Genomic DNA, 18,725 nt, shown 5'->3' with positions numbered 1-18,725 from the left:
GACTAATTTATGATCTTGGAAGTCATAATCAAGAAATGCCGGTCACAATATGAAAAATTATGTTAGCAATCATAAGAGGGATAAAAATTCTGATACAACATGAGCAGGGGATCTCTTGACACTAAATACACAAAAATGGATATGCAGTAGAAGTAGTAAACAGAAACGATCTTCTGATATGGGTAGAACAAAAAAGCTACATTTTTTAGCGGAGTACTTGTTGATGCTAAGCTGCATTTTTTTTTATTGTAATAGGGGTTTAAACGGGTTAAGGCGATAAGCGTAAGTTTACCTTAATCTAAATGATAAGTTTATAAATAGACACCGTTTACCATCACTTAATTCAGTATTTGCGCCATGTTTACTTCCCAAGCACTCCTCCTCTACACATATTTTATGTTAAATAGAATATCTCTTTGTATGCATTGCTTATTATTCTAACATTTTGTTCTTTTTTTATATTAGCTTAATAAGTATATTTAAATACTCATGTTATAGATTAATGGCTGACCATTTTAAAAGTTCAAGTGCAATGCTTACAGGGTATGCAAAACTTGGAATGGTTTAAGAAGCTCGCTTGATAAGTGACCAAACAGTTTAAGAAGCTCAATGAAATGTAACTCCACGAAATAGTGATGCCTGATAAGACCAGAATGCTGTGTCATTTATGCTTGGCTCATGTTGGTGACTTGGTCTGCTTGTCTCAAGCTAAATGGAATAAAACATATGCAGATAAAAATGGGTTTCAATGAGCTCTATCTGTCGACAATACCAAGACAAAATTTGATATATTATTGGTCCAGTATGATCAGATACTTTTGCTCTTTGAAATAGTCTTCACAAATTTTCTGGTTCCACCAAGTGTTGTAGAAAAGATATTAAGACTTACGCTAGGCACTACATTTCAATAGATAATATGCCATTTACAGTAGTGCATAAAAAGGGAAACAAAAAAGAAAACTTTTAATAAGTTCAGGGCTGGAAAGGTGGAGTTATTATAATACATAGGTGCACATATTCAACAGCTAAAATCATAAGGAGGTGCACCATAAAACAACTTTGATGTTTCCAACCTTTCTATTTGTTTCATAATGGAAAAGTCAATCACATTTACTTGTATATTCAAATGTATAGCATGACGGGGAAAATTCGAATAGTCAAATCATATACAAACGAATATCCAAAATTAAAGGATAAATCCAATCTAGAGAACCTAAACAAAAAGAAAATGGGAGCTCCTCACGAGACATGAGGGTAGGATTGATGCTGATTAAGAGTTAACTCCAAAATCTACCATTCATTCAAGTTGGGATTTGAGGTCCATTTTTTGCTGTGAATCCATTGTACTGTTTATCTTCAAATGCGATAAAAAGCCAGAAATCTTTCTTCAGCCTGGCAACAATTCTTGAAATCCTATATTTGAGGAACTCCAATGCTGCAGAATGCAACCTCGTACCATCAAAAATATAACTCATCTGATATTCAAGAACCCAAGTGTTGGGGTCTAATTGCACTGCTGAAGCATCCCACTTTGGTTGCACCCATGAAGCATTAGCCGTCCGAATTGAATAGCCAATTTGTCCACCATTCCACTTTATAAAACAGATAGAACAGTGTTGGACAATAGTCAACAACAACAATCAACGACTGATGAAAAAAACAAGGCATTTCAGAGAATTTACCTGAGTGACTCTTCCTGATAAGAGAGTGAATGTCCGAGAAGAGAACCCATTTGTGAGCAATCCTGCTGTTTGCAAAGGCCATCCCCAGATCGTTACCTCTTCTATTGCTGATTTGTACAGTGTGCACCTTGAATTCAATAGCAATCCATCCTATACAAAATTTAATTTGTTTCTTGTCAGCACCACTTTCTTATTGACTATTGAAAAATCAAAGGCAAAATCCATTTTTAGTCCCTTAAAATTTAGTCAAAAGTAATAATGGTTCTGATCCTTGTATTTATGAAATGTGATAGATTTGTCCCTGGTAAAGTTAAAATATAAAGTATAAGATCAAAAATTAAATTCACCACTTTTTAGAAATGTGATAACTAAAGCCACCATTCTATAATGCAGAGACTAAAACCAATTTTGACCTACCTGAAACAAATTTTTCCCAAGAATCAATAAAAACATGAATAAAGAAATTAACTATTTTTAAAGAGTAATACAGTACCTGGCTGATTTCCCATAAGGTATCAGTAAAGCTGCAATTTGAAACTTCTCCAACAACAACACTAGCCAACTCTTTCTGCAAAAGCCTCAACTTTCCATTCAAATCACGCACAAGGCTACATTTCTCACCAACCCTTTTCACCACATCCGGTGACAAGGAAGGCTGAAAAACCCCAGAAACCACCAATGGAAAAACAAGGTCCGCAGACAAGAAGAATCCAAAAAAGAGCATCAACCTCAAGAAACTGAAACCAGAGGCTTGTTGTCCCTTCTTATGCTTCTCCATTTTCTTGCTCAAGTCCGATCTGGCTCTTGATTTGGAGAGAGGAGTGGACGAAGATAGCTGAAACTCGCTGGATCTGGGTGTGGACAGAATAGAAGCATCAAAAGAAATTGGGGTGCACGCAACGTTGGGTTTGGAAGCAGAAAGCTTGGTGAGGGTGCCTTTGTGGACGCTGTTGGGCATGAGATCGAGGGTGGCATTGATGCTGGCCAAACACATTTCGCAGTTGCAGTTTGCATCTTTCTTGCAACCGGGGAAGTAGCAGCTGTTGTTATCTTCATCCGATGATGATGTGCTGGATTTTGTTTTCGATTGCAGAAAAACGGTTCTCATGGCTTCTTCCTTCTTCTTCGAATCTTCTCCCTTCCCAGATTGTTGTTTTCAGTAGACGGTTTAGCACAACCTTTGAACGTGGGTTTGAGAAACTTTCAAGCTCTCAGCTTTGAATTTGAATCCCAACGGTCATGTTTTCTACACCGACTCGGCTTTGTAGTACTGTACTGAAATGACACACATGGCCCCAATACTTGTAGGATATTTTATTTTATTTTAGTCGTTAAGGTGTTTTCAAACTTCAAAAATTTAAATATGTAAGTTTTTTTTCAGACTAGATTTATAAGTTGAATGTGGTCATTTTTCTTTAAAAAAATATAAAGTGTTTGTTAATTATTTAAATTTTAAAACTAGTTCCTATAGAAATTAATTTTGAGGTAAAACAAAAATTATAAAAAAATGATTTTTTTTTATCGAACTTTATATTTATATATATATATATATATATATATATATATATATATAAAGTATTATATATATACATATGTGAGTGTGAGAGATTTTTGAATGTACTCATGCACTTTTTTCAGTATGTGTGCATCTGCAACCAACACTATAAGTTTTGGATTAAAAAACTATTTGTTTATTGTTGCAATTCATTTATCTAAGGGTATAATAATAATATAATATATATTTTTTAAAGATAATAAAACTCATTTTCTTTCTCCTCTCCCACTCATTTCTCTCCTGCCTTCCAAACTCCTCTAATGACGAGATCTCGTGGTGAATTGTGATTGTCAAGAATTAATACCAATTGCATAGACTTGTCATTAAGGAGAAAAACAGGTTGAGCATTATTGTTATTGGGTGTAAAATAATTAAAGGTTTTGGTATCTCATTTCATGTTAAAGATTCGATGAAACCCAAATTATTGGTATAGATAAGTAACTCAGATCTATCACAAATGGACAACGATAAATAAATAAAAATGAAAACACTGACTTATATAACTACTGTGATGTGATGGTTAATGGACAATTTTAGAAGGGTTCATGACTTCAAAAAAGGGTGAGAAATCGATAAGGTGTGTAAATGAAAAGATGAATGGGGAATTAATTTAAGAAAATTGAGCGAAATTGGAAACATGGAAAGAAAGGGGAATCAGGGAAGAGAAACAAGTTTTTTTTTTTAAACCATAAGTATTAAATTACTATTATATCCTAAGATGAATGAATTACAGAATAAGAGAAAGTTGAATTTTAAGTCCAACATTTATGGTGTTTAATGTTAATGCACTCATACAATGTGAGTGCATTATCAAACTCAAATATATATATATATATATATATATATATCCAAAATAGGGAGTACATGTTTAAATTAAGAAGAAATTAAATCTTAAGCATATTAAGTGAAGGATTATTATTTAATTGATCGGATTAGATGATAGATTTAGTCAAATTTGATTCAACTCGACTCATGAAACTTAAGAGTAATTCCTCTCTTATTATTTTTCATGTTTAAAAAGTGTTAAAAGATATATGAATTTGAATTTTTTAGAAGAGAGATTTAATTTAAAATAATTTCATCTCTCTTTATTTTAAGAAATTTTCTAATTTAAGACAAATATTTTTTTAAATAATTACATGACTAATTATGATAACTGATCACATAATTTGATAATGATATATATCAATAAAATATTGTTCTTATCTTGTAGACAACTTTCACATTTATTGAAAAAGGATACTCTATATTCATATTAATTATATTTTTTGTACTAACAAAAAATATAAAATATTCTATTAAAATATTTATTTGATAAAATTAAATCTCTAATGTAATTACAAATATATTATTTTTTATATAAAGATTAAAACACTTGTTTATTTATGAGTGATTCCATTGGTTCAAATACTATATTTGGCCCGACTTTTTTATTACTTAAAATTACTTTTAAATTAAAATTAAGAGCCGGGCCAAACACTACTAAGGTTAAGCACAGGCAATGCCCGACACAAAGCAAGCGTATCGTACATGAGTATTTAGATAGCTCAAAATAACAGAGATTTAAAAGTCATTAATGTTATCAACTAAAAGTTAAATATTGTTGGACACATGGAATTTTAAGAGGATTTTGTTTTAAGTTCCCATATTAGCATTTAGAATTATTAAACAGTAAAAACATTACAATCATAACTAGAATCAAATTTAAGACTAAATCCTCGAAAACAATCTTTATTGTTAATAGGTGTGTTTTTTTATAACATCTTTGTGATTATAAATTATCTGCGATAATATGATTGACTTTTATAATAATTATTTTAAAGTTTATATTTAAAGTAATGTCTAACAATATATAAAAATTTAAATTTTTATAGTTTTTTAGATAACTAATTAGCTACTTGAATTAACTTATACGTGCTTATACAGTTTTCAACATTAGAATATCATATAATTCAACCAAAAAAAGAAGAAGCTTAAGTTCAATTTCATTTATACGCAACTCACTTCCAGAATGCGCCAAAATCAACCCAAGATTAAATTCACTCATAATATGTATGGTTCCCCAATTAAAAACCATATGCAATGTTATTCCACCAAATTATTTTTTCACGTTTAATTAACTTTGAAAAGAACACCAACAGAGAACCAAACACACCACCCAACTTCGGGGGCAACAAATTAGTTGGTAAAGTACCTAAAATATTATGTTCCATCGTATATTTCCAAGTTTAAAGTTTTCAAAATAGGTTACTATACCAAATCTTCCGTGAAAGTATCCCTGGAGATTCTAGTAAATTACACATTAAGGTGGCATAAAATAATTTTAGTACTTAATGAGTTGGGCATTGCTTGTGCATAACCTTTCGTTTCATTAATCTGCCGTGAAAGCACAAGCAATTTTAGTTACTATACCAAATCCATTGTATAAACTTTAATTTAATCTAGTGTACTCTCATACTAAAGATTTTTATACAATCAACTAATAATATATATATATATATATATATATATATATATATATATGATAATATAAAAATATTTACACTATCACTATATTTTATTAAATTCATAAACAAAACTAGTCTTCATTATTTATATAAAATTTGTACTAGAGAATCCATCCAATCCCTTGGAAATTATTTTCTTCATTGACAACTGACAATTCATTTACAATATATACGGATATCGAAGCAGCTTTTTCAAAATTTGAACATGTATCAACTGAAGGGAAAGTTCACTAGAGCATGCTTCATGAATGCTGGGCCAAAGCAAGGAAATTAAGAAAGCTGCGGTGGAAAATGCTCACTTTTCCTAGAGATTGCGCAATGAATGAGTTCCAAAGGGTTCTCAATGGTAAGGCTAAGAGTCTAATTAAGACAATCGTTGTTCTGCCTTCTCAAACATAATGCTATGTCCTCCACTATTGGGACATGCCAAATTCTCGGACAGCTGATCTGTCCTTTTTCTTGGTTTCTTTCCTTATCAAATTCATTAAATTTCACAGTGCATCTTTATCACTAAATTAGTCCATATGAAAACTTGATATACATTTCCATACAAAACGTGACGTTAAATGTGTTAATCGTTTGACATGATAAGAAAATGTCTAAATAATAAAGACTCGAGAGTTCGAGTATCAATTTTAGAGGAATTTTATTTTGTATTTGTGTTAGATAATTTTTAATTTATAAAAATAGAAGATGAGATAAGATATAAAAGATGACTTTAAAAGAATAGAATATAAAATAATAGGTATTAATAGAAGACAAAAGAAATAATAGGAAATTCAATTAGATGAGAATATTAAGACCTAGAATGTCTTATTTTCTTAAGATGTATGTTCGCTGAAAACTTGTTTTGCTGGTCAGTGATGCTAATCGGCAAGTGCACCAAGTCGCACAAGTAATATAAAATGATAAAAATTGAGTATCGAATCACATGGAACTTGTTTCATTCAAAAAATATGCGTTCAATGAACAAACATTTGTTTAAAGCAAGTAAATATTAAGAGTTTTTGTCTACAGTTCTAATTAACTACAAATTTAAAGTGTCTAAAAGTGAGAGGTAAAAACAGTCAAGTAAAAACGTTAGGTCATTCTACTAAACCTGCTTTGATGTTACTAAATATGTTTATCTATTTAACGCTATTTTATTGTTCTTATGCCAAAAACAACTACCCAAACCAAAATCCCTCAAGTAAATGGGCCTAACTCTATTTAAACTTCGTCATTGATCCCTCAACAATCTTAGTCTAAACGAGTTGCATTAAGATTACATCATAATATAAACTAAATCACTCCACTCCGTCCCCAGACATACAGTTCTCTAGCTTGTTCTATTAAGTTCTAAGGATTTAAAACATTTTCTAATACTAAAAATCCTAACTTTACATACAAATAGATGATCAAGCCACAAGCATGCAAGAAATAAGCACATATAAAAGCAATGAACACATAAAAACAACTTTAAATAGATAGTAAGAGAATATTACATCGAAGTTCAGCAGAAATCTCCAACAAAAGATTTAGCCTTCCATTGCAAGTTAGCAACTTTCAGCACCAAAGATAGATTTTTGAAGAAAAACTAAGGTTACAAATGGTGGGGATGTCTCCTCCACCTCTAGAACCCTAAAATCACTCCTAAAACCTAAACTCTCTTGGAGGCTGAGGCTCTGCCGTTCTAGCTTCCTCTCTTACTCTGTTTTTCGTCTCTCCTAGGTGTGTCTCCTATTTTACGCCAACTTCAATGTTTTAAAGGCTCATTGACATTTCAGATTCTGAAGGCTCGCTTAGCACCATTTTCTCGTTAAGCGCGAGTTAGTGAATTCTCGCTTAGCGAGCTGGACGCGCTGAGCACGAGAAGGGACAAACTACTCGTTGGACGAGCTTGCAGCGCGCTAGGCACGGACATCTGTGACTGATCCTCATCTAGGGTTTTCCCACGCACTAAACAGGTTGAGTGCCTCGCTTAGCGGATGTCACTCGCTAAGCGCATATGCCTCGCTTAGCGAGACTCCAGCTGCTTCACCTTCTTCTACTTTTAGCCTAAAACTAAAGTTGATTCAACATTAATTCAAAAAATGGGAGTATCTGCCGAGTAAAATCAAACTAAACATGAAAATGTGTACAATCCTACAAAAACAACCATAAATTGGGGGAAAATGCTAATTTAATGAAACTATTCAATACAAAAGTTAGTCGTAAATGACGACTAACAATGTATTATTTTATATTTTTCTCTACTAATTAGATGAATTTTTCCTACCCACGTCTATTAGAATACTTGCCCCTGATGTTTCACAATGACAAGTCTATTTTACCTATCTATCTGCCAAATGTCTTTGCAAAGACTCAATAGATAAAATGCATAAAGTCCTAATTCTAGATGTTTGCTTTGATGCATGTGCATAATACAATCACTCTATATCTAGCAATGATTTTATTAAGATATTTCTTCCTTTTAGTTCTATTAGAAATTATCCTCTGTCGAGCGATTAATCCCTAAAACTAATGCATGTAAGACATTCCTTGTATTTCTATTAAGGATCACCCTTTGTCGAGCACCTAACCCCTAAAGATGATGCAAGGATAAATGATACATAAAATTAAAATAAGAAAGGATAATGAAAAGAAAACACATGTTTGCATTGATAGATATGAAGCATACAATACATCTTTTGGCTTTTTAGGTCTGTTAGACCTTAACTAAGGGTTTAGTCTCTCATAGCTATACTTGAAAAGGGTATAGAGACTGATAAAGAAGAAAGGATGAAAAAAAGGAATAGAAAATAATGAAAGAGAAAAAAGAATTTCCAAAGGGAGAGTTCTCGGGCTTTAGGTGTGTATTAGAGTACTCTAAGACTCGATGTGTCTTTTCTCCTTGACTTGATCCTCTTTTTATAGTTTCTAGTTGCTGGAGTGGATTTGGACCTACATACTCGCGCTAAACTTGCGCTGCCCAATTAGCGTGAATGTTTGTTTTCGTGCTTAGTGCAACTCTTCTCGCTTAGCATCAGTACGTGTTTTCGCACTTAACGCACCTCTTCCCGCTCGGCGAGAGTTCCTGTATTCGCGCGTTGGGCGTGTATTGAGCTAGGCCTTTTCATATTTTTGCTATTTTTTTTCTCTATTTGGCTTTTAATTCTTCCTTTTCATATATGCAAATCATAAATGAGAAAACATCATTTCTTAATAATTAAGCATAAATAATTGCTAAATAAATATTTTAAAGATTATTTCCATTATATTTTTATTATAAAAATAATTCATATTTAACTGTTATCAACATACTTCTTTCTATTTGAGCTCTGACATTTCCTCTACCACTCTTTGGGGGGGAGGAAAAAAATTAAAAAGAGAAGAATAAGTGAGAAAATTAAATAAAAGAAGGAAAGAAATGAGAAAAATTCAGATGAATAAAAATGAAAAGAAAGAAGTAATTTTTTTATCTATGCTTTATTTGAATAAATGAAAGAGTGAGTAGAAAAAAGTTTCAAATAAAAAATAATGTATAAGACTTTTTACTGAAGTGGATTCATAGAAAAAAAAAGGTTAAATTAATTTTTCTCTTTTAATTTATTATTTAGGCTCAATTTAGTTATTTAATTTTTTTGTTCAATTTAATTTTTTAATTTTTAAAATCGATTTAATTTGGTTCTCTAGTTTTTTTTGTTCAATTTAGCCTTCTAATTTCTAAAACTGACTTATTTTGCTAGAAGATGTACATTTTGTGTCAATTTAACATCACTTAGTGACAATTTTGAATTGTTAGAAAGTATAATTTTTTTACAATTTAAACTAAAAGATCAAATTGAATTGATTTAACTAATTAAATGACTAAATTCAACAAAAAAAAATTAGAAGACCAAATTAAATCTAAAAAATAAAATAAAAGACTAAAAAATTAATTTAACCGAAAAAATAAATAACGGAAGATAAAAATGAGAATATATATATATTGTTTATAATATCGCACAAAAGTGTAAAACTTCTCTTCTTAGTATTAGAGAAAAAAAATGGTGAACAAAATTAAATAAGCGGAGAGATACCGTAACTTCCTGCGTCCCTCCTATATAAAAGGATTAAATTATTTCTTTCTTAATTATCTAATGCATAATCCTTTTTCTCAATAAATAAAACTCTAGTATTTTAAATTTTATCGTATATAAGCAAGTGGATTTCTCCTTCTCCTTATAATGGCTGTAATAAGTTTTAAACTCAGAATCTTATACAAACTATTTAAACCTCTCATTATTGATGGACTTAGCAAGTTAGTGACAACCAATATAACAATTAATTATGATATAAATAAATAAAAATTATTTACCCTTTTAAAATAAAAATGTATAGATATAATTATTAAATAAAAATCAACATATCATATTTTAATATTTTCATAAATTATTATTATGTGTATATTTTATTACAATTTTAATTATTAATTTCATATTGAATGATTGTAATTCTGTTTTTTTATAGAGTAAGTCTACACTAAACCACCACTCAAGGGTAAAAAATTTATAAAAAAAAAAGATGAGACCACTTGGAATATAATTTAGATAATATCAATCATTTTGTCTCTAGATTTTATTATTTTGTGTTGCTATAGTTGAATAACTTTAAAACTAATTTAGATAATAGCTATCATTTAACATGTTTTTTTATTCTATCCCTATTTTTACTGCGTGAAACTTTAAAAAAGGTTGAATTAGTGTATTTTATTGCTTATCTTTTAAAAAAGAATTGAGAATTTTTTTTGTCACTTCTGAATGATGATTAGATAAATAATTTAATTTCAAAGAAAGAGATAGCCATGTTAAAAGGAAATTTTCCAATAGCTGTAGCACGCTTGTTCTGTTACCATAAATTAATGTTTGGATTTCCTCAAAAGAACGGGTATAGTAAGAGTTGTGGTTGACAATATTAATATAACTCGTGTTCCTTACGGAAAAATGGAAAATCAATCATTTCTTTGTTGCATGAAAGATTGAAGAATCATATTCCAAAGGCTGTGCTGTGCGCCAGTGACAGCCAAATTCAACTTGGCACTGCCAAACTGGCAACAAATTAATGACGATTTCATAATTCAACATACCTCAGTTAATTGTAATCAATTAAGTACTACCTTAATGAACATATTTCGTAAACCATATTTTACCACAACCAAGTGTGAGAGTCTTAACCACTTGATGGTCCTTCATTTAATGAAACTTTTATAGCTTGATTACCTCAACCTCAAGAAAACTATCATCAACCACGTAACGAAGTTGAAAAATGAAAAAGAAAAAGTTTAAAACTATCATCAGCTGCTTATGTGTGATGAAGTCGTTGGACCAACGGTACCCTATTTAGCTTTATCCTGCGTTCTCAAGTTTGAGTTATGTTTTTCTTTTAAGAAAACTATTTTTACGGCTACGATCATCTCACGATCCCTCCATAATACCATAGTGACAAAATTCTTATTTTATATTTAGAAATTGAGGGAGGTTGACAATCAGACAATCAATGTTGCTTTGTGAATAAATTAATCAGATTCTCAGATATATTTGCTGATTCTCTTTCAGCTTTTCCTTGGGGTTAGGGATTATAAACCGTTCGAGACTACGTCAAGTGTGACGAATATCTGGGCTTAGGAGAGTAGAGTGCTAAGAAACTTGACTTAAACCTAACAATTTACTTCCGGGAAATGCATCATATCCCTTGTCTTGCAAAGTACGTTAGCTTCTTCTTATGTAGTAGTATCTTCTAACAAGAAAAATGTGCTCAAAAAGATTTGGAGATGTTAGGTTTGAGGAGAATGATGCATGGAAGTTATTGTGTTATTACACATCTAAAGAGAGATAGAGATAAAACAAAAATAAATATAAATATTATAAGTAATATAATGTGATAAGAACAAAGAAATAAAGATAAAAAATTAATTAGATGTATATATTATAGTACATATGTCCATGTATTGTTATTTTTCTTTCTAGGAAAAATGGAGATGTTAAGTTTAAAGAATTATAACAATTTAATTTTCATTTTAGTTTCTCAAAATGTCTTGAGTTCATGTTATCTTAAGAAATTTACCGAATTTAATCCTTGAATGCTCCATCCAGTTTAACTTTAATTTAGCAAAAATTTAAAATAATTTCAAAATACCAGAGTTCACACAAAAGATACCCATTAGAAGTGCAAAAACTAATGTGAGAGGAAGATAGGAGGCTTAAAAAAAATTCAACCTTCCACTTTATCATACCACTCAAGTCCTAAAAGTACTTGGGTTAATTAAACAAATAAGTTCGTTAATACCCAAGATACCATTTTAATACATATAGAAGGAACGGATATACTCATTCTAGTCAGAATAATAAACGCTTTTTGTTCCGTCCATTTTAAGCAGAAATGAGTCGAAATACTCTCAAAGTTTTGGAGGAGACAAAGTTGATTAAGATCATCTTTTTTATTTTTTCTTGAAAACTAGGTCTCTATTTAGCCAAGAAAGTAAACAAAGAGATAACAAAGAGGATTAGAGATACCAAACTAGAGATCAGTTGGAGAAAAAGAAAACAGAAAGAAAAAAAACTGAAATAAGACTTCCTGTACATAACAAGAAGAAGAAAAAAACTAAACCCAAAAGTCTAAACCTATCAACTTTTTTTATTCCAACCAAAGCAGAGTCTCCTCTGCCTCTGCCCTGTTTCCATCCTCTGTTTCTCTCATTGCTACTACAAATGGAAACTTGAAGAATCCCCGACTTGAGAAGTGCTGGTTGACCTTGTGTACTTCTTTGATGAAGATGGAGATGATGATGATGATGATGATGACAAGTCAGACCTTCTCCTTAGCATCTGTCTCATCCCTTCAGCAACTCTAACTGCAGGGTTGGATTTGAACTTGCGGCAGAATGACATGTGAGCCTTCACAGCTTCATCCATAGCTGATGATGCCTTCTTCCCTCCATGGCTCACTTCATCTCTCACCGCTTCTGAGCACAACCCACATAACCATTTCCCATCAAACTTGGACTTCACTTCGCTTATGTAGTCTTGGGTGCAATCCTCCTTCAAGCCACAACACTCGCATTTCACTGACTCAATCTCCATATCTCTTTATAAACTCTTTCAAGCTTCTTGTTGTCTTTTCTTTCTAAAGATGAGAATCTTTCTCCTTAAAACATGCAAAAGGGTCGTGGTGAGTGAGCAAGAAGGGCAAAGTATTTGGCTTTGATTTGGTTGGATTCGACCACAATGATTGAGGTGGTCTTGTTTATTTACTTGAGTGTAGCATGCTGAGTTTGCTCACTTGGGATTGTTGCTTGAAGGACTAGGAAGTAGTAAGTGCTTGTTGTTGTTCCATGAGGGCTTTTATGGTGTGAGAGGTGAGAGGGAGAAAGAGAGAGTGAGTTTAAGATTGGGAAATGCCATAATTTCCTCCATGTTCTAAGGGACATGGGCAGTGGAAAATGTGACAAGGCTGGTCGGAGGGACCTTTGCTCTGGCCCTTTCTAGCATTTAATACTTTAATTCTAGTCCCCATAAATCAAACTACCTAAAACGTAAAATATGTGGGGAAAGGTGGTGGGTACCATTAAAAGTTAATAGTATGTGAATATTATAATCTTTTGTTGCATTTTTACCAAATTTTTTAGTCCTTCTTTATAATTTTTTATTGTTTGTCCCGTGGTCTGAGTAGTTTGATTGCCAAATATTCATTTTCACAATTTTATACCATTACATACATAATTTCTTCTTAATAATAATTATTTTACAAAAAATATCTAAAACACTAATAATGTGATTAAAAGAAAGAATCTCATTAAACATGATGAATCAAATTTTATACTAAAGATTAATTATTAATAAAATCGATAAATAACTTATATCTATACTTTGATAGCAACATATATACGTACACATTGAAATGTTTATAAAAAAGTCATATACATTAAAATTTATTAGCACACACTTGTTTTTTTAAAGGAGTATTTTTTTCGACACCATGATACTAATGCAAAATATATATTAGCTTTACTGAAAATTAATTTAATTAATTTTTATCAGACTCATTACCTTTAATGAAATCTTAAAAAGAACATGTTAATCAATTAAAATAAGAATTTGTTTAAGCACCCCTCTCTCTCACCCACACTTATTAAATACTTTTAGACAATTACACATATTTATTTGAGAGATAATTATCAATATATTTATTAAAGTACTTGTTTTAAACATTTAACATAACAACATATTTAAGACACAAAAATGAATTACTTATTAAATAATTTTTAATGCATGCACAAGTATTTATTAGTGAAATGAGTGTAAGTATAAAACTCTTACTTTGCATGTTATTATATAGGCTTAATTATAAAAATATTCTCCCTATTTATCCTAATTCATTAAATCGGTCTCCTTATATTTTAATTCAATATGGCTTAATTAGAGTTCTTTTTTTTTAATTGACTATTTGAGTCCCTATGACTAAAATTGAACATTAACTATTAACAAAAAATATTGACTGTCACGTGTCATTATGTAATTGGTCGTTGACGATCATGTGTCTTTAATTAGATAATGACACGTGACAATCAACACTTTTCCTTAATAGTCAACGTCTAATTTTTGCTCTCAAAATACAAATAACTCATTTAAAAAAAAAAAGAACTCTAATAATGAATTAAAATATAAAGGGAACAATTTAATAAGTTAAGAAAAATATGGGACTATTTTTGTAATTAAGCATATTATATACTCATGATTAAAGCTTTAAAATACTAATTAAACTAAAATAATAATGTTGTGTCAACTGATTTATATACTCAATCACAAATATTATAATTTTCTATCCAAACCCTTATCATTATCATCCTGCATTATTGTCACTTTAGTACAAAGTTGAACATGGTAACTTATATACCACGTTAAATGAATTTTGAATTTTCGATATAATAAATCTTATATTTTTATAAAAGCTTTATATATACTTTGTCTCTTTAAAAATACTTCCTAGCTACCGCGTATGTTATTGTGAAAATTTTAATAGAGAAAACCAAATTAGGAAAGAAAGCATACATGTGAAATGTTTACCCATGTTTTCAAGTGAATCTTTTGACTTGGCTAAGGCTTCCTTGTTTCTTTCTTTTGTTCCGCCCGATGTTACAAACGAAATGAGGAAATAAAAACTCAGAGAAACTCAAAGCACATGGCAAGGTAAGCCAGATTTGCCGATCCGTTTTATTAGCTCAGTCCATGAATGTCAACATTTCCCCCATAATGGTCATGTGTTTCGTCCGCAATAGCCTTTGCTCAGCAAGCTTCGGTCACCATCATAACCAAGAAAAAATAAACTTGTTCAAATCAGTGTGAATTTTTGCAATTTTTCTGCGATGTTCCTATCTCAATTGGATTACATTGCTCTGATAGATTACCATAAATTCATGGTCAGTGTGACCGATAGAAGATTGCTGTATGCAATTTTCAGTAACGAGCTATGAGAAAGAATGTGCCACTAATAAAGTAATATTTATCCAAGTCAGACCTTCTCTGCCATCAAATAGGTAAATTAACTAACATAAAATTGCTCTAAAAAACTGACATAAAATTATTTGATTTAGTCAATACTGTATTAGAATATTGAGTATGTAATCATATTAAATGTTTTTTTAAAAAAATATCATTCATATAATCATATTTGATTCAACCAAAACTGTTTTCTGTACAGAATTATTTGTAACAAAAAAAATCGTCACGGACCGAAATGCGTGAGATTTCTATTTATTGTTGCTTCTAATTATTTAGATTTGATAAAATTTACATTATTAGTTTGATTAATGAAATAATATTTTAGATAAATATTACTAGAATAGAAATGATAACTTTCATATAAATATTACTTGAAAATAAATGGTCATAAAAATATGAATGACAATAAATAGTTAAATACTTCCCATTTACTTAGAAAAGGTAATTTTAACAGAAATTCAAACCACAAAGAAGAGAATTAACATTAATATGAACACTCAAGGTATCTATTTTTTTAAAAGTTGTCGACTGATTGACCACCACACCTTATTGTTGTTGGTTTTTTTTTTATATATATATAATATCACACCATAAAGTGTTGCAATATAATATAAGAATGAAAAGAAAATGGATATAAAAGTAAGTTACAAAACTATACTTTCTTTTGAATCATAATTCACTTTAAAATTACTTGACAGAAGAATGTGACAAACAACAAATTGACGACTTGACTACACATTGCCAGATTTTTCCAAGGTGTTGAAAGCTGCAATAATACTACTCAGGCTCGATCAATACACCCTTAAAAACCATTTCTTTTTCTTTCCTTTTCATAACAAAGTGCGCAAGGCAATTAATTACACACCATTGTCTTGGCCAATATGTTTGCAAAATGCAAACCTAGCGTGATTTTTTTTTTTTTAATTAGCAACTGCACTGCACCTCTTCAATTATCTACATGGAATTATCTCACTCACGGGACACAATTCCACCCCACTGAACAATTTTGCACCTGTTCAATTTTGAACTCATCTACCAAAAAATATCTTGTTTTGAACTCGCTTTTATTGGTCTCCATTAATATGACGCCAGAGTGACCATATCCTAGCATCATTGAAAAGGAAATATCAATTGTTATATTCTATTATATTATATATTATATTTTCCCACAATGTTTATCTTTGTATGTGATCAATGTTGCTTTCAACTACATTTTTTTCCTAATAATTTTGACGTAATTTCACAAGAAAATAGAAATGGACTTCTTATAATTCATACGCGTGGAAGATCACAATTGGTCTGTCATTGCTCATGAGCTCAAAACCCTGAATTAATTTTGCCGGAAAAGAAAAGCAAGTCAAAGTCAGAGTAGGTGTATATATGAAGGAGGATCAAGAAAGTGTATAAAGAAACATAGAACGTGCATGTTCTGTTGAAAGTTTAAACCCCCTTCCCCAACGACTCATTTTGTATTTTCACATATGTTACTTGCTCTTAATTTCTAAATCTTTAGAAGATTTCTTGTACCATGGATTTTCTTAACTCGGTTCAACCAATCTATAAGGGTAGCTTTCAGGCTTTTAATCTGATCACATTGACATTGAAACGAAACTGATAGTGAATGCAAGGGGGGTCGATCGGTCCTCTTCTCACACTTGGGACTAGTGATCTGATTTTGAAGGCCTGGCCAGATCATTATTAAGCCACGGAAAATAAAGTTAGTTAGGCTCATGACACGAGAAGAATCATTATTGAGCGGGCTAACTTGGCAACAATAATTGCATAAATTAGGTAATATTTTTAGGACCTCTGTTGTTAGTGACCGAAGCCTAAATTTAAATATAAAGGAATTTAATTTAATTAGTTGAACAAGATGTATAAGTGTTATAAATTCTAGGACGTGTTCAATTCCCAAAAAACCTAAATTTAAATTTACTATGAGTTTATCCGAAATTTGCAATCAATGTAATATAAAATTTTCTTAACCAATAAGTTGTTAGTTTGAATGGTAGTGAGCTATGATGAAAAAAAAAAAACCTTCTTAGTACATAATATAGAAGCCTAGTTAGATTAGTCATTAACATGAATCCAACTATGGTTAATCACAGTGAAAGTGTACTATGAGCATTGACTAATTTTACCCGCAATTTAAGATATTAAAATCCTACAGTTAGAAGTCATTTTAGGAGGAATTTACATAATCACCTAGAGTTGTGTTACATATAAAACCATTCATTAGCCTACACTTAACAGTTTGAGTTTTTAGGTTAGCGGGTAATTGACAAAAGACAAATCTTAGACATCTAGTTACGATAAAATCTGTATTCGGATGTGCTCAGTTTGAAGCTGAAAACAGACACATGATACAAGGACCATGCATGAAAATAAAATAAAGTCCGTTTGCTTATACCAGCGTTGTGATAGGAGAGTTTGGTTTTCTTTTCAGGATCATCAGGTCAAGAAGCTAGCAGTGTCCTTCCAAGGGATAGAAACTATAAGTTCCTTATTACTTATAGGTCCACATACAAGTCAAAAGGCTGTAACATGGGGTAGCTTGTCTGTTAGGTGTATTGCAATTACGATGGCCACAAAAATGGTATGTCGGAATAATGTTTAAAGGTCACGAGCTGGACCAAATTATCACTGGTTTTCTTTCAGAAAATTTATTATATGAACATGGAGATATATATAGCATTTCTTCTTTTATGCAAATAGATATGGTAACGGGGGTACATCTCCATTTTCTTGCATGGCAGACTATATCCAAAGCTTATCCAGGGAGTGAAGTTAATTAGAGTTTAATACTTACTTTTAAAAATTATTGCTATTTAAATTTAATTTCGATTCTAATTAGCAATATGAAAAAAAAATCATGCTATCAATTAGACAGTTTATATGAAGCTCCCTATTTTGACAAATTTCAGAACGTTTTACCGACAAATGAAAAGCTGTAATTACTACTACAGTAATAACATTGTTCTGTTTTTCATATTTTTGTAAGAGCTAGACTACATATATTTTTTAGGAAAGTAATCCTATTCTAGTGAAATAAAACTACTCTAAGTGATAAAGTTCTTATTATTTTAATGTTCTGTAATTGCATATTTCTGAATACAATTTTAAAATAATTAATTATGTTAAAATAATTTCATGTTAATTGATTAGCATGCTAAGTAGTATAATGCTTTTCATTACGTTGATTTAAGTGAAAAAAAATATAACTAAAAAGAGTAACTCCAATCAACAAAACAAATAAATAGTACTTCACAATTATTAACATTTGTAAAAAAAAAAAAAGCTTACTTATTATCCATTCAACTCCTTCATTTGTGGTTTCATTTTAACTTTCTGCGGCTACGCTTGAGCCGCATTTATCCACCAAATAGCATTATTCCTTCCGAAAATCCATGCATATTTTTATGTTATGGTTTTTGTTTGTTTGTGCTGCTGTCAAGTTTGTTGTCCTATATAATACTACAACAAT

General features: G+C 30.7%; 2 protein-coding genes across 2 annotated transcripts; both read right to left on the bottom strand.

Annotated features, from left to right (window-relative positions):
- Positions 1-1,091: 1,091 nt before the first annotated feature.
- On the bottom strand, positions 1,092-2,940 carry LOC114370785. Its single transcript, XM_028328175.1, has 3 exons — positions 2,176-2,940; positions 1,683-1,832; positions 1,092-1,592 (listed from the first exon to the last, which is right to left on the bottom strand). Exons 1-3 carry the CDS (start codon positions 2,788-2,790, stop codon positions 1,302-1,304), a joined length of 1,056 nt encoding a protein of 351 aa, XP_028183976.1. The 5' UTR covers positions 2,791-2,940; the 3' UTR covers positions 1,092-1,301.
- Positions 2,941-12,161: 9,221 nt separating this feature from the next.
- On the bottom strand, positions 12,162-13,230 carry LOC114369804. The gene has a single exon (XM_028327062.1). The coding sequence runs from the start codon at positions 12,821-12,823 to the stop codon at positions 12,446-12,448; it is 378 nt and encodes a 125-aa protein (XP_028182863.1). The 5' UTR covers positions 12,824-13,230; the 3' UTR covers positions 12,162-12,445.
- Positions 13,231-18,725: the final 5,495 nt, after the last annotated feature.

The sequence above is a fragment of the Glycine soja genome, chromosome 10 (genome assembly GCF_004193775.1).
Source record: "Glycine soja cultivar W05 chromosome 10, ASM419377v2, whole genome shotgun sequence".
Lineage (NCBI taxonomy): Eukaryota > Viridiplantae > Streptophyta > Magnoliopsida > Fabales > Fabaceae > Glycine > Glycine soja.
Note: the sequence above shows the minus strand (reverse complement) of the source record. Positions and strands in the feature narration are given on the sequence as shown.

Excerpts from the sequence above, each read along its gene's own strand:
- LOC114370785 (XM_028328175.1), bottom strand. The coding sequence starts at position 2,790 with ATGAGAACCGTTTTTCTGCAATCGAAAACAAAATCCAGCACATCATCA. Across the intron at positions 1,833-2,175 it reads CCTTATGGGAAATCAGCCAG|GATGGATTGCTATTGAATTC; the intron begins GTACTGTATTAC and ends AATTTTGTATAG. Across the intron at positions 1,593-1,682 it reads TATCAGGAAGAGTCACTCAG|TGGAATGGTGGACAAATTGG; the intron begins GTAAATTCTCTG and ends TGTTTTATAAAG.
- LOC114369804 (XM_028327062.1), bottom strand. The coding sequence starts at position 12,823 with ATGGAGATTGAGTCAGTGAAATGCGAGTGTTGTGGCTTGAAGGAGGAT.